The 27,534-nt window shown below is 39.4% G+C and overlaps 1 protein-coding gene across 4 annotated transcripts in view; it reads left to right on the top strand.

Annotated features, from left to right (window-relative positions):
- NLN (neurolysin) overlaps positions 1–27,534 on the top strand; it is a 103,215-nt gene that overhangs the window by 29,012 nt on the left and 46,669 nt on the right. For all 4 annotated transcript variants that reach the window (XM_050793739.1, XM_050793740.1, XM_050793743.1 and 1 more), the window contains 5 exons: positions 4,109–4,368; positions 8,471–8,619; positions 21,723–21,830; positions 24,484–24,586; positions 25,562–25,722. In XM_050793739.1, coding sequence (XP_050649696.1) covers positions 4,109–4,368; positions 8,471–8,619; positions 21,723–21,830; positions 24,484–24,586; positions 25,562–25,722 — 781 coding nt within the window. The remainder of the gene's footprint in view (positions 1–4,108; positions 4,369–8,470; positions 8,620–21,722; positions 21,831–24,483; positions 24,587–25,561; positions 25,723–27,534) is intronic.

Below are 27,534 nucleotides of genomic sequence, written 5' to 3'. Positions count from 1 at the left end.
TGCATATAATTAGGTAGGGGAAGAGGTTAATGGCTAGATAACCAATTTGTATCTAACCATCTACTGCACTGACTTCTCCATTGTTATTTCTGGAACCCTTGTCCTATGGTAAATCAACTCCTCCACTTTTTCATACTCTTCCCTGGATCTTCGCTTCTCTTCCTGACCTTTTCTAAAATCCACTGAATCCTGACAAAAATATTTCGCATGCATCCCTCTTCCTCCCACACCCCATACCACAAAGTAAGGAGGAAAGATCAGTATCTTTTCCCCCAGAGGCCCCCCTGCAACCACTGTGATGTCCAGCACTTCTTCATTGTGTAAAAACACCTTTGAAGCTCATGATCTGGTTTTCCCATTTTATATCCTGCTCATGTTGTCTCCCCCAGTCAGCTGGGAGTTCCTTCTTCAGGTACTCGGGTTCCTGGTTCAGTCTTCCTTTCTCCTCCCAGGATCCACCATCAGTCTGCTAACTCCAGTGTTCACATAGGCAATTTATCCAAACTAGACTCTTGTTTCTTTACACTCTTGCAGAGAAACTGCTTAATCCTTGAGGTCTTAAATTCAGATATCTCACATTTTTACTATAACCTGACTACTCCCATTTTACTGTTTTATTGATTTTACTGAGACTATAGTTTTTCTGTCTAAAACATTGATCATGTTTTATATTCCATTTCTTCCTATCTCTGTAGGGAGCTCAGTCTCTCTAAATACCTTAATAATGTAATTGGAAAAAAAGGTGGTTTCAAGTAGTATCATAACTATGATAAATTTCTTAAATATTTTGTGCAAATTTAAAACATATTTATTCCCAAATCTTTTGATCTAAAACCAAGGCCTTTTGTTGACTATAAATGATTTGATTGGCATTTCTTACTGTCCTTGTATAAACTACACCTATAATGCATCATCTTTGATTTCCAGTTTCAGCTTCTCGAAAGTGGAACATGAGTATAAGAAACATATAAGTAGTATGAATTCAGAAGCCTTCTGAATTGTCACAGTTCCTTTCCCAATCTTTCATAAGGACAAGTTTTTTGTGGGAGTTGAATTTTTTTGTAACTCTCTTTTTTAAAGTATTTCTGAAACCTTTTACGTATCCCAGAAATAAGTTTTTAAATTTCGTATACATTTAATCAGTCAAATATTTAAATTACATGAAAATAAGCATAACAGGCATAAACAGGTTTTGGAACAACAGGCTTAACCGTTAGTTAGTATGTAACTCAACTGGTGGAAGAAGAAATGTGAAAATGTATTAGAAATAGCCTGGCAGCCTCAAGTTGTAAGCATCAACTAGTATGTGGACATGAGTTCTTGTGGAGAGTAAAGATGAGGAGGTCAGTATTTAGGTCTCTCCTATGTGAAAAATGTATCTATTCTGTGTCTCAACCTCTTTCAGCTACACTGCATTAGCTCTTCTTCTTTCCGTGGCCAAATCCACAGAGAATTGCCTAGATGCACACTGTCTCCAGTTCTTCACCTCTTCCTTATTCCTCCATCATAGTAGTCAGACCTATACCCCTGCTGCTCCCCTGACACTGCTTTAGCCAGAGTCGTGAATGGCATTCTGCTGCTGTATTCAACAAAGACTTTTCAGTTTTTCTCAACATCTGTATGTTTGGTGCTGTTTTCACTGCTTACTTGTCACAACTTCCTAGAACCCATCTTGGCCTAATGTTCCTTCTACCTCAGTGATCATATTTAGAGTTAGGGCCCCAATACTTTTCTCTTCTCTGCAACTCCCTTGGGTACTCCTATAAATACGATTACCACTTAATATTAATGAATTCCTCTTACATGTTCTGTAGCCACTTCAAACTTGGCATGTCCAAAATTGAGTTTCTCTTTTTTCCCCCAAAAAGCCTCCTTTCCCTTGACTCTCTTGACTCTCTCACCTCCACCACCTCCATCCATTCAGTACCAAGTCCTATTGAGTCCAACTCCTGAATATATTTTAAATCATTCCAATTCCCCCTATTTCCTAGTTTTGTATACTTTAATCATGAGCCCCAATTACAGCCCCAAGAACAACTTCTCTCTTGAATGATCTCTTTTACCAACCTTTCAACTCATTATAATTTGAGCGATTTCTCTAAAACACAAATCTGGTATCTCTCACCTGATTAAAACCCTTCTATGGCTCTCGAATTGCCTTCAGAATAAGATTAGATGTTTGGGGGAGTTTTTTGTTGTTGTCATTGTTGTTTTAATGTTGTTTTAATGTTTCGTGTAGACAATGTTTCACTATTTTGCCCAGGCTGGTCTTGAACCCTGGACCTTAAGCAATCTGCCTGCCTCAGCCTCTCAAAATGTTGGAATTATAGGCATGAGCCACGATGCCTGGCCAAGGTTAGAGGTTCTGATGATTCCCAAGGCTCTTCATTTGCTAAATGTCTCTACTTACCTTTTCAGCCTTCTTTCCCCTTATGGCATTACCTTTGATAATTCCTACACATTGTTCAAATGTTGGTTTGCTAGTTGCTCTTTCTAGAAAATCTTTCTTGACACATTCGCCCTGCCCCAAGACCAGAATGGAGTTCCCTTCTTTTGGAGTTCTCTCTGCTTACCCTTGTCATAACACTCATCTCAGTGTAGTATAATTGCATGTTTATCCATTTGTCCTTTCTACTATGTTAGAATGTCAGGGTCTAAGACAATTTGCCATTTATCCCCATCGTCTGTCATGAACTGGATACAGTACATGCTCATAAGTATTAGCTGGATGAATGACTTTAAATAAGTCACTTAGTCTCTCTGAGGCTTCAGTTGCTTCATTAGAAGAGAATACAATAATGCCCTACCTACCTTATAAGGTTGTTTTGGGGTCCTGTAAGATAATAGAAATGAAGCTTAGCATAGTGGTTAAGAATATGGGTTCTGGATCCATACTGCCTGGCTTTTAATCCTACCTGTGACCCTACAACTAGCTGCATGGCTTTAGGGAAGCTACTTAACTTCTCTGTGTTTTAGTTTTCTCTTCAGTAAAACAAGACTAACCACAGTATATAACTTAGAGGGTTGTTAGATGACTGAGTGAGTTATTGCATGGGAAGTATTTTGAACCGTGCCTGAACAGACAATAAATGTTAGCTACTAAATATAACATTTTTATTTATAAGCCCTAAAATTATATATACTTACATTTATGTATATATGTGCATGTGTATAGAGATAGAGAAACATGGCATCAGTATTACTAGTTTGAATGTCTTAAGGGAGTAAAGACTGATATCATTATTCTTAACAATTTCTTTTTTCTTTTTTTCTTTTAGGATAATGCCATAGCTATCCCAGAGTTTATTTTTCAAGTCTTAAATTCAAATTGTCATTCTTAATTTACATGAAATTTTGGTTAAAAAAATTGATGTTCAGTATAGGAAGAGACATTTTTAATGTTTCCTTGCTAAACTTGCAAGGTTTTTTTGAGTCTATGTACATAGTAGGTGGAAGTTAGCACTGGAAAAATATTAAAATAAAAAAGATACTGGCCAGGTGCAGTGGCTCACACCTGTAATCCCAGTACTTTGTGAGGCCGGGGCAGGAGGATTGCTTGAGCTCAGGAGTTCAAAACCAGCCTGGGCAATACGGGGAGACCTCATCTCTACAAATAATTTTTAAAAATTAGCTGGGTATGGTGGTGTGTCCCTGTAGTTTCAGCTATTTGGGAGGTTGGGGTTGGAGGAACACTTGAGCCGATGAAGTCAAGGCTGCAGTGAACTATGATCACGTCACTGCCCTCCATCGTGGACAACAGAATGAGACCCTGTCTTAAAAAAAAGACATGGAAGATTACTGATTTAATTTATGAAGGAAAATTATTATAGCTTCAACACCTGACTTTATTTTTCTATATGATTTAATTACACAAACAATTCAGTGTTTGAATTATACAAATTTCATTAAAACTATGTAATTATGCAAGAAAAATAGAAAATACAAGTTACTTAGTTTTGTGCATATGTGTTCACTTGAAAATATTTGCTTGTTTTTTTAAAAAAAAAGTTATTTTTAATTTAAAATTTAATTTTATAATGCACATTCATATGTTGACTTTGAACCAACTGAAATCCCTAATTCTTATTCTTTTTCTGATTCTTTTTAGAGTTGGTGGTTCCAGGAATTTACTCAGAATGACATTAGGAAGAGAAGTGATGTCTTCTCTTCAGGCAATGTCTTCCTATACTGTGGCTGGCAGAAATGTTTTAAGATGGGATCTTTCACCAGAGCAAATTAAAACAAGAACTGAGGAGCTCATTGTGCAGACCAAACAGGTGTATGATGCTGTTGGAATGCTCGGTATTGAGGAAGTAACTTACGAGAACTGTCTGCAGGCACTGGCAGATATAGAAGTAAAGTATATAGGTAGGTCAGATGCAGAAGCTTATCAGTGTTCCACTTTGTGGACATCTTAAATCATTTCATGCTTTCTCTCTTTCAGGTTTTCAGTTTTACAAGCATTGATTTTTACATAATTGCTTAAAAGTTAATTATGTAAAATTTTAAAATTGTTTATGTTGGCAAAGGTGCTATAAAATGTACACTGATTACACTGCTTTCTGGAAAGCATTTTGGCAACGTGTCAGAACTTTTAAGATATTCATACCCTTTCCCATTAATTCCATACCTAGACATTTATTCTAGGAAAATAATCATATATATGGAAAATTCATGTATCAATTTATGTATAAGTAGGTATTCTTGTCATATCATAGGCTTAGAAACAATTCCCAAGTGTCATCCAATAGATTAGATAAATAAATTATAAAACATCCATCCTCTGGAATGCTGTATAATCATTAAAATCATGGTTTACAGGCAGTGTTTAATGACACGGGGAAAAGGACACAGAAGAACTGGAAGAAAATAAACAAATTTTATCAACGGTTTTGTTAGGATTCTCCAGAGAAATTGAACCTATAGGGTGTGTGTGTGTGCGCGTGTGTGTGTAAGTATATATATGTAAATATGTGTATGTGTGGGAAGAGAGAGATCGATTGATAGATTGATTATAGGGAATTGGCTTACATGATTAAGGCGTCTGGAAAGTCCAGAATCTCAGTGTGGGCTGGTAGGCTTGAGACCCAAGAGAGCTGATGTTCCAGCTCCAGTCCAAAGGCCAGTAGCCTAGAGGCCCAGAAGAGCCAGTAGTGCCGAAGTCTGGGGACTGCAGGAGGATTCTCCCTTGTTCAGGGAGTCTTTTAGGCCCTAAACTGATTGGATATTGGCCACCACATTATAGAGGGCAGTCTACTTTACTCAGGCTCATCACTCTAATGTTAATCTCATCAAAAACACCCTCCAAGTTAACACATAAGATTAATCATCAGAATGTTTAATGTATCAGGTGATGGGTTTATAGCTAATTTTTACTTTCCTCTTTATGTATTTCTCTATTTTCTGCCCTGACATACATTATTTTTATAACATATTAGACCCTTCACGTTATAAGGAATGAAGATTCCCTTTGGTTACCTCTAAGGGTTGGACATATTTTGTAGAATGATTATGACAGACAATCTTGGCTGTATATCCAGGTTTCATAAGAGAATATAAGATAGCTGCAGAACTGGTGATTGTAAACATTCGTGTGCATTTTGTAATTTGAAAGATTGTCAGAATCCAGCATAGCACTAGTGACGTGGTCATCTCCTTCCCCACTATCCCTTCATTCTCTATGTTTCACTGTAAAAAGGACTTGGCTGTTTTCTCTTATCTCAGCATTTGTTTCAGTTTCTGCTCCTACCAGCAACTGCTTCACTTTCATTAATGGCTTCTCAATCTTATTACACGTCTTGAATTTAAACTCCTGAATAAAAGGCTCTGATTGTCTTCATTAGTCACAGTCAAAGGGATAGAGTTAGTCCCTATTCAGCAGAGCTTTTCCAGCTGGCGACTTCATGTGCGTGTACCATCATGGATGTGGTTTGTCCTTGGTTCAGGTGCTCACTTCTTCAGTCACTTGTGGCCAAGATGGTATAGCAACCCATAACTTAGGCATTAGAGACAAAGTCTCACTCTGTCACCCAGGCTGGAGTGCTATGGCACAATCCTAGCTCACTGCAGCCTCGAACTCTTGGGCTCAAGAGATCCTCCTGCCTCAGCTTCCTGAGTAGCTGACACTGCAGGCCTGTTCCACCATGTCCAGCTAATTTTTACATTTTGTGTGGAGATGGGGTTTCACTATGTTGTCCAGGCTTGTCTCATGTATGTTGCCCACTCCTTGTCTCCGGTGATCCTTCTGCCTTGGCCCCCAAAGCCCTGGGCTTACAGATGTGAGCCACTATGACTGGCTCAAACAAAATCTTTTAAAAATAATTACTTTAAATTGTTTTTCGCTCAATAATAGATCTTTTCAGCATACTTTCAAGTATGTGATATTTGTTCTTGCTCCTCTATAAATTTATTTTTATGGGTTAATTATTGAAAATTGTGAGTTTGGGAATAGATTTTTTAAAAACTAACTTTCTCTTATCTGGGCATATTCTCTGAGTCCTTTATGCCTCTCACAGTAGCTGTTGAAATCTTGTTTGTCTAGTCTCAGGCACTGGGCATCAGCATTGTCTATAGTTTGGCAGTGAGAGCATAAATCTGGTTCCAGGTCTTTGTGGCAAAGTAAGGAAGGAAATGGCTTTCAGCATCTTTGTTTAAGAATATGTTTCTAATTGTAGGCTCCTGCATTTGATGTTGCTTATATAAGTTTTTGAGCAATTTTTATTCCTTCTTAATACATTTTATAGCTAATTTATTTTATTTTATTTTATTTATTTTATTTATTTATTTTTTGAGACGGAGTTTCACTCCTGTTGCCCAGGCTGGAATGCAGTCGCACAATCTTGGCTCACTGCAACCTCCACCTCCCAGGTTCAATCAATTCTCCTGCCTCAGCCTCCCTAGTAGCTGGGATTACAGGCATGCACCACCACGCTCTGCTCATTTTGTACTTTTAGTAGAGACAGGGTTTCACCATGTTGGCCAGGCTGGTCTCAAACTCCTGACTCCAGGTGATCCACCTACCTCAGCCTCCCAAAGTGCTGGGATTATAGGCATGAGCCACCATTTTATAACTAATTTTTAAAAGTAAACATATTGCAACCATGTAGTTAACCATTATCACTTAAATAAGTGCTGTATTAAATTTCAAAATTTTCTATTCCATTCTTTCCTTAACCAACAGACATAAAATTATATATTAAATCCTAAAAGTATAATTTCATAATTTGATATTTCAAAAATATACCTTATGGATTTATTCTGGTATTTGTGGCAAGTATTTCTAATAGCTTTATTTGTAACAATGTTTTAAGAGGACTGATATGAGTGAGGCAGTTTGTTTAACTGTATAATTTCTTGCTGTATAAAGGATAGCTCTACGGTCTCCTAGAGATCATATGGAAATTTTACTGTTTATAATACCTTCACAATACTGAAGTTAATCAAATAAAAATTCACTTATTTTCACAGCATAGCACAACCATCACTATAAACCCATACTTATTTTTGTTGTATAGTATTGGTTATTTCACTGACATCAGAGATTTTTACCCAATTAAAGTCAAAATAGAAATTGATGAAAAACCCAAGAACCAACTTTAATATGTGAAGATCAAACCAAACGAAATTATCATTGTTATTTAACAGGAATGTCTCCAATGTCTAGCTACTTACTGGATGTGTCCACTTAGATTTCTGGGAATCCTTTGAAATTATCTGGAATTTTGAATGTTTTTATGTATGTGTGCATTTGGGGTAGGGTCCATTGCTTTGATTAGATTTTCTATGGAGTCTTTATCTTTTTATGTACCCTTTCCCCATCCCAGATCCTAAGATGCCTCAGTATAGGAACTGTGTCTTTCTCTTCCTACATTCCCAGTTGATAAATTATACCCTCAGGCCAGATGCAGTGGTTCACGCCTATAATCCTAATACTTTAGGAGGCTGAGGTGGGAGGATCACTTTAGCCCAGGAGTTGGAGACCAGCCTGGGAAATATGGCAAAACCCCATCTCTACAAAAAATACAAAAATTAACTGAATGTCTGTGGTCCCAGACACTCAGTGGTGTTGGGGAAGGAGGGTGCTGAGGCAGGAGGGTTGCTTGAGCCTGGCAAGTTAAGGCTGTAGTGAGTTGTGATTGCACCACTGCACTCCAGGCTGGGCGACAAAGCCTGGGCGACAAAGCAAGACCCTGTCTCACAAAAAAAAAAAAAAAAAAAAAAAATTATACCCCAGTGTACTTCGATAAGTGCTCAGCTCACATCCTTACCGTTCATAATGATGCCAGCTGGAACAGCCAAGTCCTGCACTAGATGCTTTTTCTTGGTAGCCTTAGGAGCCTTTATAGAAAGTATAAAATAAAATTAAAAAAAAACTTTTATTGGCATGAGAATTCACTGGGTATGAGGTATTTGGCTTAATACTGATTTGGCAAGTCCTGTTGTGTGGTAATATTTTGGTCTCCATCCGCAGTGGAAAGGACCATGCTAGACTTTCCCCAGCATGTATCCTCTGACAAAGAAGTACGAGCAGCAAGTACAGAAGCAGACAAAAGACTTTCTCGTTTTGATATTGAGATGAGCATGAGAGGAGATATATTTGAGAGAATTGTTCGTTTGCAGGTAAGTGGTATTATAAATCCCTTTAAAGAGGGGAAAACTACAACAAAAAAGAACCTTCAATCATCAATAAAACATACTGATTGGATTTTCTTAGATTTTGTTTCCAATGATTATAATACCATAATGGGCATTATATAGTATTACATAATGTTAATTGTATCGTTGAGATTATGTTGAGCTGCTAATTCCATTCAATTAAAGACCGAATGTAGAAGAGGGAACATCTGTAAAGTTAAGGCTTTTTAACGACATTATGAACTTAATGGTTGCATGTAAGGGTTATCTTAGACCAAATCAATTAGAAGCAAATGGAATCAAGTTGTTTATCTTAAATCTCTTGTGGTTTGGGAACCATAATATTGATGACATACTGTTGATGCTGTATGCCAGTCATTCCTGTCTGTCATCCTTACATTTTTGAAGACTTGCGGAAATTATGGATAAATGTTCTAGGTGGGTCTGCCCAAGTGTATTTGATCTTTTCACCAGTGTTGATTTGCCTCCTAGCAGTTTCATCATGCCTTGCTTTCAATGTTTATTTTCATGACACTTCAGCAATTTGTTTGGAAAAAAAAGAGTTTTAAAATTCCAGGCATTTTTTGTGTGTGTGTTTAATTTTGCATGTTTCTTTCTGCAGAATCCCAATTCTTTTTTTCCTTTTTAGCAGACCATGACAAGAGTTGAAATATTTTAAATTAAATGGCATTTTAATTTGTAACTCATTATACAATGTGTAATCAAGATTTAGACATGTAAGGTGTATATCCTGTTTATTTTCTCATGTCAAACGTGCATTTTTCATCCTGTAATTGATAATCGTATAATTCATAATAACTGATGAAAGTAACTTATGAAAATAACTTTATGATTATTCTTAATTAGCTAAATTGTTCTTCTTGCTCCTTTTGACCGCAGTTATTCTATGTGATTTGAATCATGGCCTTTTTAGTATCCCCATTTTATTTCATCCCCAAATTACTTTTCTTTCTTGTTCTGTATTTTTTGATGTAATTTGGATTTTTTCCTAGAATTTCTAGTTTCCTTTGATTCATCCTATTTTCATCATGATTTCTAAGTTCTCATTTGAAATGATGTTTTTTATTCCACATTCTGTGATCTTATGAATGTTACCAAGGTATGAAAGGTTTGTCACTTTAGATTCTTTGTCATAGAGTACTTTTAAATTTCATATATTTGAGACCAGCCTGGCCAACATGGTGAAACTCTGTCTCTACTAAAAACACGAAAATCAGCCGGGCGTGGTGGCAAGCACCTGTATTCCCAGCTACTCGGGAGGCTGAGGCAGTACAATTACTTGAACCCAGGAGGCAGAGGTTGCAGTGAGCCGAGACCATGCCATTGGGCTCCGGCCTAGGCAACAAGAGCAAAACTTCATCTAAAAAAAATACAAATTAATTAATTAATTAAAAATAGAAAAATTAGCTGGGAATGGTGGTGAGTGCCTGTAGTCCCAGCTACTCGGGAGGCTGAGGTGGGAGGATTGTTTGTGCCCAGGAGGTTGAGACTGCACTGAGCAGTGGTTGTGCCACTGTACTCCAGCCTGAGTCACAGAGTGAGACCATGTCTCAGAAAGAAAAAAAAAATCCACACATAAAGGCCTCATTAAGCTGGATAAAGAGGATCTTAAATTTATGTGATGTCAGCAATTTCAGGCCTGCTCTACTAAAATTAGGATGTTCTGAATAATATTCCCAAGATACCAATAATGTATATAATAATCAAATATATTATCCCAATTGGATAAAATGTTATTTTAGTTCTATTTTCCACTTAAAATTAATACATAGCAAAGTGAAATTACTTTTCATAATTCTTCATGCAATAAGGGCTCCAGTTACCTATTGATGCATAACATATTACCTCAAAATTTAGTGACCTGAAATAGCAACAATCATTTTCTTTTCTCTCACACTTTCTGTGGATCAAGAATTCAGAAACGAATTAGTTGGACAGTTCTGACTTGGGGTCTGACGTGTGGTTTCAGGCAGTGGTGACTAGGGTCGAAGCAGGTAGGAACTAATCAGGCATCTGTCGTTATTCATGTAGTCTCAGGGGTATCTGTATTTGTCCATTTTCACACGGCTATAAAGAGTACCTGAGACTGGGTAATTTATAAAGAAAGAGGCTTAATTGACTCACAGTTCCACTTGGCTGGGAGGCCTTAGGAACTTATAGTAATGGCAGAAGGCGAAGGGGAAGCAAGGCATGTCTTACATGGTATCTGGAGAGAGAGCGCAGGGGAAGCACCAGGCACTTATCAAGCAATCAGATTTCATAAGGACTCACTCACCATCACGAGAACAGCATAGGGGAAACCACCCCATGATCCATTCACTTCCCACCAGCTCCCTCCCTTGACATGTGGGAATTACAATTTGGATTACAATTTGAGATGAGATTTGGGTGGGGACACAGCCAAACTATCATTGCGCCCCCGTCCCCTCCCAAATCTCATGTTCTTTTCACATTTCAAAACCAATCATGCCTCCCCAACAGTCCCCGATAGTCTTAATTCATTCCAGCATGAACTCATGAAGGGGTGGCCTGCCCCTCCACACCTGTGGGCGTTTCTCGTTAGGTGGAACGAGACACTTGAGAAAAGAAATGAGACACAGAGACAAAGTATAGAGAAAGAAAAAGTGGGCCCAGGAGACCGGCGCTCAGCATACAGAGGACCCACGCCGGCACCGGTCTCTGAGTTCCCTTAGTATTTATCGATAATTACCTTTACCATCTTAGAAAAAAGGGAAGTAGCAGGATAATAGGATCATCATAGGGAGAAGGTCAGCAGTAAGACATATGAATAAAGATCTCTGTGACATGAATAAGTTTAAGGAAAGTGCTATGCCTTGATATGCATATGCAAACACCTTCATAAACCTTTTTAGTGCATAAAGAGCAGCATTGCGCTAGCAAGTCCCACCTTTCGCCCTAAGGCAGTTTTCTCCTTTCTCAGGAAACAGAGCATACAATCGGTTTTACCCTGAGATGTTCCATTGCCCAGGGACGGGCAGGAGACAGATGCTTTTCTCTATCTCAAACGCCAACAACCACCAAGAGGCCGCCTTTCCTCTTGTACTAGTCCTCCTCAGCACAGACCCTCCACGGGTGTCAGGCTGGGGGACGATCAGGTCTTTCCCTTTCCACGAGGCCATATTTCAGACTATCACATGGGGAGAAACCTTGGACAATACCTAGCTTTCCTAGGCAGAGGTCCCTGCGACCTTTGGCAGTGTATGTGTCCCTGGGTACTTGAGATTAAGAGAATATTGATGACTTTTAACCAGCATACTGCCTTCAGGCACTTGTTTAACAAAGCACACCCTGCACAGCCCAAAATCCTTTAAACCTTGAGTCACCACAGCACATGTCTCTTGCAAGGACAAGGTTGGGGGTAGGGTCACAGATTAGTGGCATCTCAAATATAGAACAAAATGGAGTCTCTTATGTCTACTTCTTTCTATATAGACACAGTAACAGTCTGATCTTTCTTTCTTTTCCGCACAACTCAAAAGTCTAAGTCCAAAGTTTCCTCTGAGACAAGGCAAGTCCCTTCTGCCTATGAGTCTGTAAAATCAAAGACAAGTTAGTTACTTCTAAGATGCAATGCAGGTACAGGCATTGGGTAAATGTTCACATTCCAAATGGGAGAAATTGGCCAAAACGAAGGGGCCACAGGCCCTATGCAAGTGTAAAATCTGGCCAGGCAGTCATAAATCTTAAAACTCCAAAATCTCCTATGACTCCATTTCTCACATACAGGGCACGCTGATCCAAGAAGTGGGCTCCCATGGCCTTGGGTGGCTCTGCCTCTTGGTTCTCAGGTTACAACCCCTGCGGCTGCTTTCACAGGCTGGTGTTGAGTGCCTGCAGCTTTTCCAGGTGCAGGGTGCAAGCTGTCATGGATCTACCATTCTGGAGTCTGGGGGGCAGTAGCCCTCTTCTCACAGCTCCACTAGGCAGTGCCCTAGTGGAGCTCCACCAGGCAGGAGAGAGAGTGAGCTCAGGGGAAGCATCAGACACTTATAAAACAACTAGGTCTTGTGAGAACTCACTCACTATCGTGACAGCATGGGGGAAACTGATCACATAATCCAATCACCTCCTACCATGTCCCTCCCTCAATACATGGGGATTAAAATTCAGATTACAATTCAAGATGAGATTTGGTTGGGCCACAGACAAATGATATCAGTGTCTTAGTTAGATTGGGCTACCATAACAAAATACCATAGACTGAATCCTTTAAATGACAGAAATTAACTTTTTCACAGTTGTAGAGGCTGCAAGTCCAAGATCAGTGTGCCAGCATGGTTGGGCTCTGGTGATAGCCCTCTTCCTGGCTTGCGGATGGCTGCTTCCCTTCCCTGCTGGCCGTTCCTCAGTGTGTGCACATGGTACAGGTTGGGAGGTGGGGGACAGGAAGGTCGAGGGGAGAGAGAGACAGGGAGAACTCTTCTTCTCTTCCTGAAAGGCCACAATCCTGTCAGATTAAGAACTGCCCTTCTGACCTCATTTAACCTTAATTACCTGCCAAAAGCCTATTTACAAATACAGCCACACTGGGGATAGGGCTTCTACAAAAGAACTTGAAAGGACACAGTTCAGTCCATAGCACAGAGCATCTCCATGTGGTCCATTTGTGTGGGTTAATTTGGGTTTTCTTACAGCGTGGTGGTATCAGGATGGTAGGACTTCTTTCATGAGACTTTGCTCTGACACGAGTGTTCCAGCAAGCCACATAGAAGCTACTTTGCACTTATGACCTGTCACAGAAGTCACATGACATCACTTCTGCCATACCATATTGGTTGACAAGTCACTGCATTCTGCCCAGATTCAAGGGACACCACATCTCAGTCTGGGGAGTATCATTTAATTAGCAGTCATGTTTCAAAACCTTCAAAATAGGGGAGGAGGTGGGGATGGTTAATGAGAACCGAAAGAAAAAAAAAATAGAATGAATAAGACCTGCTACTTGATAGCACAACAGGGTGACTATGGTCAATAATGACTTAATTGTACATTTGGAAATAACAAGGTACAACTGGATTATTTGTAACACAAAACATAAATGCTTGAGGGAAGGGTTACCCCATTCTCTGTGATGTGATTATTACATATTGATTGCCTGTCTCAAAACGTTTCATGTGCCCCATAAATGTATACACCTACCGTATACCCACAAAAAAGTTTTTAAAACCTTCAAAACAAATAATTTGTTGACTAAATGGATGGAAGAAATTACAGTAGAGGGTAAGACTAACCAGTGTGTTGTGGTCCTCTTTTCTCTCTCCCAGTATATGACTACTAAGACTGCCTTACATTTGTATAGCAATATGACTCATATAACCTTGATTCCAATCTAATGAGGTAGGCTTTTTTATAATGTAAGTGGAGAAACTGAAGCTCAGAAACAATAACTTTCCAAGAGCCACATCACTGGTGGGTAAGTGCTTGCCAAAAACCATGTAGACTGTTTGTTAAACCCTTCAAGGGAGGGAGGTATCATGTTTGATTCTATTTTGCACCTCTGGCAGAGTGCCTGATGAAAAGCAATCGTTCAGTAAATGTTCGTCAAACTAAAGTGAGAAAGCAGTTAGTGGCAGATCCAGAAAATAGGCCTTCAGTACTTGCTGGGACATAAGTTACCCATTTGAAAAAATAAAATAAAATTGAATGTCTTCCTTGCAACCAACTGAAAAGCAATTCCTAACGGATTAAAGTCATAAAAGGCTGGAGCTTAAAGCTTCTAGATCCCGTACAGGAAGATATCTTTATGACATCTGGGCAGGGATATATTTATTAAGATGCAAAAAGTGCTAACTACGAAATATAAGGCTAATAAACTTGACTATGTTAAAATAACTTCTATTCATAAGGAAAGGTAAAAAGAGTTCAAATACTGAGAAAATAAATTTATAAAACATTAAACTAGTGATGCATTCAGGATAAAGAACTACTACAATCAATAACAAAGAAACATCCCAGTAGAAAAATGGGCAAATGATATGAAGAAATATTTCAACAGAAACACACATAGCAATTAAATGTATGAAAAGATGTTCAACTTTATTAGTAATCAGAGAAATGCAAATGAAGACCATAATAAGTTACCATTCTTCGCTCACAAGATTGGCAAAGATTAAGAAAACCAACAATGCCAAGTTATCTTTGTGGATATGGATCAACAAGAATGTTTGTGCACTGCTTCTAAGAGTGTAACTGATTCATCACCAAGTTGGAGAAAAACTTAGTATTAGAAAGTTGGAGCTTACATTCTCCACAACCTAGCACATCCTCCCACTCCTACCTCAGTATTTACCTAGAGATACCCTTGCATTTGTGCAAGATAATATTGAACAACCCAGATTCCCGTCAGCAAGAAAATGGATCTATAAATTGTGGTACATTTATGCAATGGAATATTTTATAGCATTAAAATAAATAAGTACAACAACATGGAACACTATAGTTTTATCTTAGTAAAAGTAAAGGAAAGAAATTGCAGAATACTGCATGCAATGTGATACTTTATAAAGCTCAAAAAGAAGCAAAACTGTACAATATATAAGTGGTAAAACTGGAAAAAATTGTTTATCACAAAATTCAAAAGAGTAGTTATTTTTTGCACAGCTTACCTGTTGCATAAGTAAATGCAATGGTATTATTAATGTCCTATTTTATAAGTTCAGGGGGGATTTAATTTGTACTCACTACATATATATAGTTATATTCATTTGCAGATATCAGGTTTCACATAAAAATTTAACATATATTAAATGTATCCTTAATTCCACCAAGAAAAAAAAAAGACAAAAAGCAGTGAAAACAAGGACTTCCTCATCCTTTTAAGCTAAAAGAAAGGCCAAGGGTCACAAACCTGCAGTTATGACTGCAGGTATTAGTATTTCCCAGTTCTTACAAGGGCTTCACAATCGTTGGCTTTTAAAAAGCCAACAAACATCAAAGACGATTTCGTACCTGCTCTTTCCAGCCATTTTGGTGAGAAAAATGTACAGTGTCTTCATGTCAAAACAATCAGGCATATTCTATTCCAGTGGCCTGCTAAGGAATAAATGCACAAGAGGAATTCTTTCATGAAATAGAGGCTGAATTATGCAAGCTAAATTTGAGGAGTACAGTGATCTATTGTAATTTTTTTTTTTTTTTTTTTTTTTTTAGAGTGGCAAGCTTTGGTCTTGCCAATTCATCTGAGCCAATTAGTGATTTAAATAGGAAAACTTTAATGTTACAGTGCAGATGAATAGGTCATGAGATTGAGTATATGATTTTAAGCATTATGTAATCTCTCCTACTTGACCAGCCATGGAGACCCAGCTCCAAATACAAGAACCAGAACCAGCCGGGTATGGTGGCTCATGTCTGAAATCCCAGCACTTTGGGAGGCCAAGGTGAGCAGATGGCCTGAGCCCAGGAGTTCCAAACCAGCCTGGGCAAGATGGCGAAACCTCGTCTCTACCAAAAATACAGAAATTAGCCAGTCTCATAACCCGGTCTCTAAATAAATAAGTAAACAAACAAAAATTTTAAAATTAAGTTAAAAAAAAAAAAGAACCAGTATCGTAAAACAGTGACCAAAAACCAAAAAAAAAGAATGATATTCCAAATTCGTTTGCAATTTAATTCCTTTTATTTTCCATATCTTCCTGATTTTTGAAATATGTAAGTCTAGTCATTGATCATAATCAATACTACTAAACTTATAATTTTGTTGGGTCTTAAAAGCCTAGGGATCCAGATATAAAGCATCAACTACCTTGGCTTAGTTTCCCCATTGGCCAGGCACCCTTCTTTTGTGCCCCCCTTTTTTCCAAGTACTTACCTATTTTTTAAACGTGCTGTGTGATATTGATGTTATCTATTAATATGTCTTTCTTTTCCTTCATGTGACTTCAGGCTCTTTAAGAATATTCCTTTTTGTTTCCTTAGTGCCAGGAATAAATAGGAGCTCAGTAAATGTATGTTGAACTGAACTAGCCTCAGTGAAAATGTATCTTCATGCAGTGTGATACCTCACTTAAGCAGCCTCACACTGTGGCTCACAGAAGCAGTGAATCTTGCGATGGCATATTGAATTAGTAGTCAGCAAGGGGTGTTGGCTATATCCCCCTAGCCCAGGAGTATAGACAACTACCTAAGAATGTCCTCTTCACAGTGTAGTAAGATAGCAACCTTACAGTAAATGTCATGGACTGGGGCTGGGGGTAAGGGGGAGCAGAAGAACTAAATTACAAATATAATACAATTAGTTATTTCTCTATTTTAGTTTAATTTTCTTGGTTTGGGTTTTTGTTTTTTGTTTCTGGGTTTTTTGTTTTGTTTTTTTTGTTTTGTGTGGTTTTTTTTTTTTTTACAAACAAAGTCTTGCTCTGTCACCCAGGCCGAACTGTAGTAACACGATCTCAGCTGACTTCAACCTCCGCCTCCCAGGCTCAAGTGATTCTCCCACCTCAGCCTCCCAAGTAGCTGGGACTACAGGCACATGCCACCACACCCGGCTCTCTTATCCTGTTAGAATTTCTTAGCAAATTCAGAGTTCCTAATTCTTTTTTTTTTTTTTTTTAAATGAGGTGGGTTCTCACTCTGTCACCTAGGCCAGAGTGCAGTGGCGCAGTCATGGCTCACTGCAGCCTGAACCACCTGGGCTCAAGTGATCCTCCCGCCTTGGCCTCCCAAACTGCTAGGATTACAGGCATAAGCCACCACGCCCAGTCCTGAATTCTATTTGTTTTTTTTTTTTTTTTTTTTTTTGAGACAGGTTCTCACTCTGTTGCCCAGGCTGGAGGGCATTGGCTCAATCTTGGCTCACTGCAACCTCTGCCTCCTGGCCCAAGCAGTCCTCCCACCTCAGCCCCCCAAGTAGCTAAGACTACAAGCACATAGCATCATGCCCAGCTAATTTTTGTATTTTTTTGTTGTTGTAGAGACAGGGTTTCACCATGTTTCCCAGGCTGGTGAACTGAGCTCAATTGATCCTCCCACCTCAGCTTCCCACAGTGTTGGGATTATAGGCATGAGCCTCCTTGCCCAGCCCTGAATTCATTTTTAAAATGATATTCAGAGAAATATATTATCTTAATCTTCATAGTTCTTTTAACGGCCTTGTAATTTCTCCTTTGTATGGTACAGAAAATCCCACTGAAATAATTTTTTATTTCATATTTTAGAAACAGAAAATACGAAGTTCTTGTGAAGAAAAAGACAAAGTCATGAGACACAAGATGGGGAGGGTTTGGGGGAAATTAAGAAACTCAGTATTTGGCCAGGCATGGTGGCTCATGTCTGTAATTCCAGCAGGTTGGGAAGACGAGGCAGGTGGATCACTTGAGCTCAGGAGTTTTAGAACAGCCTAGGCAACGTGATTAAACCCCTTCTCTACAAAATATACCAAAGTTAGCCAGATGTGGTGGCATATGCCTGTAATCCCAGCTACTTGGGAGGCTGAGGTGTGAAGATCTATTGAGCCTAGGAGTTCAAGGCTGCAGTGAGCCATGATCACACCACTGTACTCCAGCCTAGGTGACAGAGTGAGACCCTGTCTCAAAAATAATAATAAACTCAATTTTTTGTGATAAAATTTTAAAGAATGATTAAGGATGGTATTATAGTAAGTAGTATGGTACATTGGGAAAAACATTAAACTAGAATTTGTAGTGTTGTTTTTTTTGTTTGTTTGTTTTGCTATTTTGAACCATTAGATAGATACATGATCTTGAGAAAATCATTTAATCTCAGTTTTCTTGTCTGTAATGTGAATATATAATCATACTTGTGAGAGAGATGCAGAGAGAGAGAGAGAGAGAGAGAGAATACACATTCATATTAAAACTCTTTGTTACAGGAGGAAGTTAGGGGAAAATTAAATCTTTTCACCACAGAGACTGAAATAAGGTTCCATACTGTCAGATCATATAAATTTTAAAATCACTTCTGAAACTTTAGCCCTCTACTCTTTAAGCAGAAAAACTTCACCTAAAGAGGTCTATGGCCTGGCTGAGATTCAAGGGGAGAAATTTTTGTTAGGAAGGAAGGTGCAATTACAGCAAGACAGTCTGGAAGTGTTGGCTGATTCCCTCTTAGAAAATCCTTGGGCAGTAATTCTGACCTTGCCTGGGGATTGTAAGAGAATATTACTATGATCAACTCTGGGAGAGGAATGTGCTTAAGAAGCACATTTTAGAAGTGCCTTACTCCTACCAGAGAACTCTGGGGATTTCCCAAGACCTGTGTCTGCGTTGCAAGGAGTGTCTGGTTATAATTAGTCAGATTTCTGTTGTGTCATTTTTGTGGTAAGTTAAAGATTTCATTACAGTTAATCAGTCATACAATGTATAAATTTATATATATATATATATATATTTTTTTTTTTTTTTTTTTTTTTTTTTTTTTGAGACCTGGGCCAGAATGCAGTGGCGCGATCTCAGCCTACTACAACCTCCACCTCCTGGGTTCAAGTGATTCTCCTGCCTCAGCCTCCCAAGTAGCTGGAATTACATGCACACGCCACCACACCGGGCTGATTTTTGTATTTTTAGTAGAGATGGGGTTTTGCTGTGTTGGCCATGCTGGTCTCAAGCCCCTCACCTCAAGTAATCCACCCAGTTCGGCCTCCCAAAGTGCTGAGATTACAGGCATGAGCCACCACTCCCAGCCTAATTAGTCATATTTTAATTAGACCTAATTCAGGGCTGATTTTTCTCAGACTATCCTTCTACCTGTTTGCACCTGTATCTTTTATTTTGGGAATAAGTAGTTTTAACTTTAACATAGACTATGAGTTTTGAGTTCATATCCTGAATATATTTTAGGCTTTCTAAAATAGCAGCCCTGCTACATGCTGATATGGCAGGTTGCAGCCTACCTAGTATGAGAGCCCATCCTCATCAAGCATAGCCATAGGGTAGGAATTCTGCATTCTTCAGCTGTTGAGGCTTTGTCATGAGTCTGTGTCCTGAGCTTATGGCCAAATGTGGCCCAGGAACCCAAGTACACACACAGCTGTCCCCCTGTATCCTTAGCTTCTCACCGGCTCCTTTCCTTGCTGGGATGGCCTTCTGCTCTGGACCTTAGCCTGCTCGCCTGGGTCCTTAACAACTTACCCAACTCTTGCCAGGCCCTTCTCACCAAGGATTCCTCCCAACTCCCCTGCACATAACTACAGCCTGGATTCTCCCTAGCTCTACAGCTTGCAGTATTACACTGTCTAGAGATTCCTGTTGCTGTGCCTCACACTACAGGACAGACTTCCTGGCACTACTAAAGCCAGCCTAGATCAACCCAAGTTAATCACATCCTTACAAACACTGTGATTGGAGCTGCTGGCCACCCTGAGGGAACCAGCCCATAGCCTAGTTAGCTTCCTGGCCATTGTGGGTTTCTTCCCTTTGCAGGCACCTGCTGCTAGCATCCCTTTGTGCACTAATACTAGCTAGGGAGGGTTCCAACTCCAGTCATGCCAGCATGCACAAATTCTCCAGGGACACAAAGGGTGGTTTCTGTGGAAAAAGGAGCTTATTTTCTGCCTCCACTGAGGATATCCTCAGAGTAAATATATGCACAACAAATGCTTTAGTACTGTGACATAAAATTATTTGTTGGCCAGGCATGGTCACTCAAACCTGTAATCCCAGCACTTTGGGAAGCCGAGGCAGGTGGATCACTTGAGGCCAGGAGTTTGAGACCATCCTGGCCAACATGGCAAAACCCCGTCTCTACTACAAATGCAAAAATTAGCTGGACGTGGTGGCACATGCCTGTAATCCTAGCTACTTGGGAGGCCAAGGCATGAGAACTGCTTGAACTTGGGAGGCAGAGGTTGCAGTGAGCTGATACCACACCACTGCACTCCAGCCTGCGTGACAGAACAAGACTGTCCCCAAAAAAGTAAACTAAAATAACTTTTTAGTAGGCAAAGTGAGATACAGTTGCTGTATTAAGTAGTATTAAGTTAAAATACAACTCTGTTACCTGCTGCAACAAAAGATATACAATTGCAAAAGTACTGCAGCGCAGATCTAGCACCAACAATCTGAAATGCAGTCTCTAAGCTAAACATAATCTTTTTACAGATTTAATTAGTTGGGAAATTAGGGATGCTCAGGGTTGAACAGCCTGGGTCTGTCATGGAGAGAATGTTTAACCAATAGAAGGCCTATAAGGCTTTAGAAACAGAAGTCCCTCATTGGCTTTCAACCAAACTGAATCCATTACACCTGCCGAATCTGTCCAGAGTCCATTTCTTCTTAGGAACCACTAACTACCCGGCCATCCAGATGTGCCATGTGTTTTCTGCCACCTGCTTTAGAGAAACATCTGGTGTCTTTATTACCTTGCTGTGGCTGGGGGAATTTTCCATTCCCCTCCATGGCCTTCTGTTCTTTTGAGTGAGTGTTGTTTGTGCTACTGCATATAGATTCAAATTTACTGTCCAGATTTCCTCCTCTTTGTGCAGTGCTGACTCATTTTCCCCAGATATTTGTTTCTGTGCAGCTTGCTGTAGTCCCTTGGTCTCTCTTGGAAAATGACAGTAAGGCATTTTTGAAGTGTTAGAAGGCTTTTGCTGGGGCTTTATCCAGCTCTCCCTGTTTGGTTTATTGGCAAAAGAGTCCCACTGTGCATTTATGTAGAATTTACCCATTATTTCTATTCCTGCCTTTCAAGTTGGAACCAGGTTAGCAAATGATAGAAAATTAAATCCAGATGATTTGTGATAAGAAATATGTTTTGTGAAAAAGACCACTCAGTCATAAAGAATGCTCAGAATTAGATTATGCAAATGCTTCTGTTATCACACTGTCAAGTGGTACAGGCACTCCTGATTTTGATTCAAGGCAAGGAAATTCTATTTAGCTTTTTATTTATTTAATGTTTCTGTTTTAAATGAGCAGGACCTCACTAAAGCATAAAAGAAATTAGGTCTTCAATAGGGCCTGCCTCGTAATCACCTATGTGCTTCATAACCCAACAGAGATGATGAATAAATTTGCTGTGGCCTCATAGTTTATAATTTACATCTGCAGTGTTTCAACAGCAATGGTTTTCATGCTCTTTAATTTCAGGAAACCTGTGATCTGGGGAAGATAAAACCTGAGGCCAGACGATACTTGGAAAAGTCCATTAAAATGGGGAAAAGAAATGGGCTCCATCTTCCTGAACAAGTACAGAATGTGAGTTTCCTTTTCTTACCAGAAAAAGAAATGAATAAATAAAACAAAATACTGGTTGAACGTCCCTAATCCAGAAATCCAAAATGCTCCTCAGGCTGAAACTTTTGGGTGCCAACATGATGCTCAGAGGAAATGCTCATTGGAGCATTTCAGGTTTTATGGGTAGGTATGCTCTACTGGTAATAATGGGAATATTCCAAACTCCAGAAAACTCCAAAATCTGAAATGTTTCAAGCCCCAAGCATTTCGGATAAGGGATATTCAACTTGTGCAACAAAAAACAGAAAATAGGGAAACAGATGGCTTATAATAAAATAACCCATAATACAAATTCATCTACAATGTATTTAGTGGTTTTACATTCTACAACTCCTATTAACCTCAGGAGTTAACCTCAGGAGTCTGTTTGGTGACGGACAAACAACTGATAACTTAAAATTGTTCTTTAACCTTGTACAAGTTTTATTTGTTTCATGTGTGTTGGGTGAGCTTATTTTCCCTACCCTGTTTTACATTCTTTAAGAGCTGATTTCAGGTCCTAGTAGTTGGTTTGTCTTTTCACTCCCTTGGTCATACAGAGATGGGGCACTGATTATAAAATCCTTACCGATGGAGAGTTTTTAAACTTTGGAATGGAGTATCCTATGTTTAATACATGCCCCTTAAGAGAAAAGAGATTAGCTGCTGAAAGATGCCTCTCAAAGTTTTTCTTTTCTCTGATGCCAGTCAAGTCTTCCAGGTTCAAAAATAAATTAGGCTCCAGAAATTTCTTCTTGGAAAGGAAATACAGTCCATGATTTATTTCCAGGTCATTCTTCTAGCCCGCAGGACTGGGAATAAGTTTGGAAGAAATCCAAATCAAGTGTTGTCAGCATGTTAGCTATGACCACAGGCACCACTGAGATATGGGTACCTTTCTCCCACCTAAAGCCCTTTCATCACCTTGTATCCTCTTCCTTCACCTAGTTAGAGGAGAAATGTGATTGATCTCACTTACCTGACCCTTTGCTTTCCCGGTCAATTCTTAATTCTGTTTGGAGCATGAACACTGTGTTAGTTAAGATATGCTTGGTTGCAGCTAACAAAACCCTATTTAAATGAGATTTATTTCCTTGCATAACTGGAAGATCAAGGGGTGAGCTGCATGGGTTGGTTTGATCCTGATGCACAGTGGAGTCATTGGCCATCTGATTTTTCTATTTCTCTACTCTGTCTTCCTCAGTGTTAGTTTTATCTAAAGACTGGCTTCCTTTCATTACTAAAGTGGCTATAAATCTAAAAACTCCACCATCCAGAAGGACATAGAGAAGCCACTAGTAAACTTCTCCTCATGTCTTAATGGCCCAGAGTGGATCCTGTGGTTAATCCTGAATTCCCTTTTAGTCAATGGAATGCCAGGCCTGGGTTATCTGAACAGTCTCGAGGGCAATGGGGTTAGAATGACGGCCCAACTGGTGCAGAAGTCACACCCCTAGAGTTGCAGATAGGATCAGGTCCTATCTGAACTACATGGGCACTGCAAAGTGGGGCAGAGGTAGAAAGGGGGTTGAGGAGAGTATCAGAAAACACCACTGAACAATGTGTTAGGTCAGTAGCGTCAAATTTAGTGTGCATCAGAATTACACGGAGGGCTTATTAAAACTCTGATTATAGGACTCGACTCTTAAGAGTTGGCACTTTGGTAGGTTTAGTGTTGGGGTCTCAAGAATTTGCGTTTCTAACAACTTAGGTGATGGTGATGCTCCTAGCCAGGGCCACACTTTGAGAAGCAGTAAATTTCATTGTGTAACATTGTTAGAAGAATGGGACAGATTAATAAAATTGTATCATGATTTTTTTGTTTTTTTTTTCTGGTAGTTTCCTTCTTATTGCTTCGTTTGATCTCCCTCCTAGTACTTTTTATGCGAATCTTAGGGTCTATAAATCATCTTTGTTTACAAAAGCTCTATAAAACTAAAGCATCACCTTTTCCCCGAAGCAACAATAGAATGAATTACTCAGCTCTTATCTCTTGGTTTACTTCATAACCACATGCTGATTGCTGAATTAAAATTTTGAATTGGAAACGATTAGAAATTTGCTAATTGGTAATGTGCTGCTAGATTTATTCATTCACTCAGAAACTATTTATTGTGTATGTACTATGTGCAGTATATTGCCATTTACTGTACCTCCTAAATGTATTCTTCAAATTCACAACTAATTTCCAAGACATCACCAGGCTTGCCTTTCTGTAAATGCTACACACAGATACACGTGGACATGACATAGTGGACTGCAGAAACCTATTTTATCAAGCACATATCTACAGAAGTACTTCCTGGAGTTTGGGCACAGAAGTCAATACTCATATAAAAGTGAAACTCGATTGATGGTGATAAAAATGAGTTGTTTTTTTCAAACAATTCTCCTGCCTCAGCCTCCGAAGTAGCTGGGATTATAGTCACACAGCACCACACCCAGCTAATTTTTGTATTTTTAGTAGAGATGGGCTTTCACCATGTTGGCCAGGCTGGTTTCGAACTCCTGACCTCAAATGATCCACCCGCCTTGGCCTCCCAAATTGCTGGGATTACAGGCATGGGCCACCGTGCCCTGCACAAAATGAGTTTCTTTTTATTGCTAATGTCCTGTATTTTTATCTTCCTTTCAGGAAATCAAATCAATGAAGAAAAGAATGAGTGAGCTATGTATTGATTTTAACAAAAACCTCAATGAGGATGATACCTTCCTTGTATTTTCCAAGGCTGAACTTGGTAAGTTTTATTATTTTTCTAGATTAAATCATATAATTTAGGCAAATAATGTTACCTCACAGTTTGTTTTACTTTCCAGATACAAAATTTCTAAATCATCGTTCAAATAATTATTTTAAACATGATCCAGTACCTAAGCCCACCACCCCTTCTACAGAAGAGACAATCAAACTAACCAAAATTAGATTTTAGGCTAATGAGAGTATATACAATTTCTAGAGACAGTCCAGAAGGGACTTAATAATCTTTTTTTTTTTCATAATTTTTCTTGGTAGTTTATACTTGTGTTTAACAGCCTTCAGTGCCTTAAATTTTTTTTTTTTTTTTTTTTTTTTTTTTGACTTGCAATGTTTCCTGCATTGTATCTTAAACTAGTCTCTTCTTATTCAGTCCTGGGTCTTTTTTTTTTTTTTCCTGAGACGGGGTCTCTGTCTGTCGCCAGGCTGGAGTACAGTGGCGCAGTCTCAGCTCACTGCAACCTCTGCCTCCCTGGTTCAAGCGATTCTCTTGCCTGAGCCTCCCGAGTAACTGGGACTACAGGCACGTGCCACCACGCCCAACTAATTTTTGTAATTTTGGTAGAGACAGAGTTTCACCACATTGGCCAGGATGGTCTCAATCTCTTGACCTGGTGATCCACCCACCTCGGCCTCCAAAAGTGCTGGCGTGAGCCACCGTGCCCAGCCATCCTGGGTCTTTCTTCACTTAATTTTGCCTGTTCTCCACTGAAACATCATTTGCACAAGTTTACTGAAACCTATTCATATTTTGAATTACCATCTCCCAAGGCACCTTGCTTCTAACAGCTACCACCATTCCAGCAACATCAAAATGATATTTAAAGGATTGTCATTATTTTACTTGAATTTCAGTTACTCCTCAAAATTCCTAGAGCTACTAAAAGGCACCATGCCAATGCTAAATAAACCAGCAATGAGTGGAAAATTTGATATATGAGAAAATGATTTTTTGCAGGTGCTCTTCCTGATGATTTCATTGATAGTTTAGAAAAGACAGATGATGACAAGTATAAAATTACCTTAAAATATCCACACTATTTCCCTGTCATGAAGAAATGTTGTATCCCTGAAACCAGAAGAAGGATGGAAGTGGCTTTTAATACAAGGTGCAAAGAGGTATTATAAATGTTTGTCTTTCTTTTGTTTTAATGGAATATTTTAAGAAAAGGGTTTACTTTGTTCACCAATGTCAAAGTCAGCTCAGAGACTGCTATTCCTGTGTGTGTGCACTGTATCTCTAATTCCTCAGACTTACAAGACTTTTAGCTTTTTCATTGCTCATTGACAACCTGCTTGGTGTGGTCACAGGATAAGCTGTTCTAATAAAAATAGAATGGGTTAAACAAATTAGAAGTTGCTTCTCTCCTAAATCAGCAATCCAGCACTGATAAGTCCTGGTTTAATATGAAAAAGAAAAAAGGAAGAAGTAGACAGGGATTCTCAGTCATCTAGCCAGTTCTACCATGATCTGCCTCTCTAGCTATCCAAGTAACCATGAGGACCCTTTTTTCCTTACATAGGACCCATTCACCATTTGTTAATTCCCAGTTACTGCCTGAAGCTCAAAGACCAGGATCTCTGGGTGGATACAATCCTGCCTGGTTGTAGCTTCTCGTAATCCAGCAAACTATAAAAGGAAAGACAAGTTATCAGCTCCTCACCCCCACACCCTCCCCAACACCCCCAGTGATGGCATAGGAAAAGAATAACCACACTAAAAAGTCCCATTTGGCAAAAGAAAGGCTGGGAAACATAGCGAGCTCTTAGCAATTTTCTAAAACTTTCAAACTCCTTAGGAATTGTGAAGATTCTGTACTGTGTTGAAGTTTCTTGGTTAGCTTGTTGGGCTAAACTTGGATCTACTTTCTCACAAGAATTCCTTTATCAATTGTACTCTATGGCCCCCAGTTTTGCCCACAGGGAATTGTTTTTGTCCATTATCCTTGATGACCATATCTTGGCAGTGGACTGCTGGTCCTGCTAATGTCAGGTAGAATCCCAAGGGTTGCTTTAGGGATCAAATAATCACAAACTTTTGTAAGCCAGACTTACGATATCTTTGGTAATACAGCCTCCTCAAAAACGTAGGTTTCTTGTCTGTTTGCCTCTAATCAGATGCATGTCAAAATAACTATACCCAAATATCACTTTTGGTCATCGTTCTTAAACTTGCCAAATCTTATATACTGGCTTCTGAATTTATCCATTTATCCATCATTATCCATTTAGTGAAGTCTGTTTTCAGGCCCTCTGAACATAGTGAGCTTGTGGAGGAAGGCAGCATTCTCAAAGTCATGTCTACAGTTCAGTAACTCTGAGTGACAACCTTTTCTCCTGACACTAGGAATACAGAGCAATTGGCTTTTCCAACCATCTGAAGATTGTAGGCCATAGGCAGAACCTCCCTGAGCAGAATTCTTTTCCTTCCATCTTTAGAAACTGGCCAATTCTCACCCAAGTTCATCTCTCCCATGTAATCTTTCAAAAAGCAACAAATGCCGGCCGGGCGCGGTGGCTCAAGCCTGTAATCCCAGCACTTTGGGAGGCCGAGATGGGCGGATCACGAGGTCAGGAGATCGAGACCATCCTGGCTAACACGGTGAAACCCCGTCTCTACTAAGAAATACAAAAAATAGCCGGGCGAGGTGGCAGCGCCTGTAGTCCCAGCTACTTGGGAGGCTGAGGCCGGAGAATGGCGTGAACCCGGGAGGCGGAGCTTGCAGTGAGCTGAGATCCGGCCACTGCACTACAGCCTGCGCGGCAGAGCGAGACTCCGTCTCAAAAAAAAAAAAAAAAAAAAAAAAAAAGGCAACAAATGCCAAAAAAAACACCTCCCAACAGTATTAGTTTTCCCAAACAATTTCTCTAGACTAAGACTCCGTAGGTACGTGGCCTGCCTTCTGAATTATGGCAAGCAACAGTTTTCAC

The sequence above is a fragment of the Macaca thibetana genome, chromosome 6, assembly GCF_024542745.1.
Source record: "Macaca thibetana thibetana isolate TM-01 chromosome 6, ASM2454274v1, whole genome shotgun sequence".
NCBI lineage: Eukaryota > Metazoa > Chordata > Mammalia > Primates > Cercopithecidae > Macaca > Macaca thibetana.
Note: the sequence above shows the minus strand (reverse complement) of the source record. Positions and strands in the feature narration are given on the sequence as shown.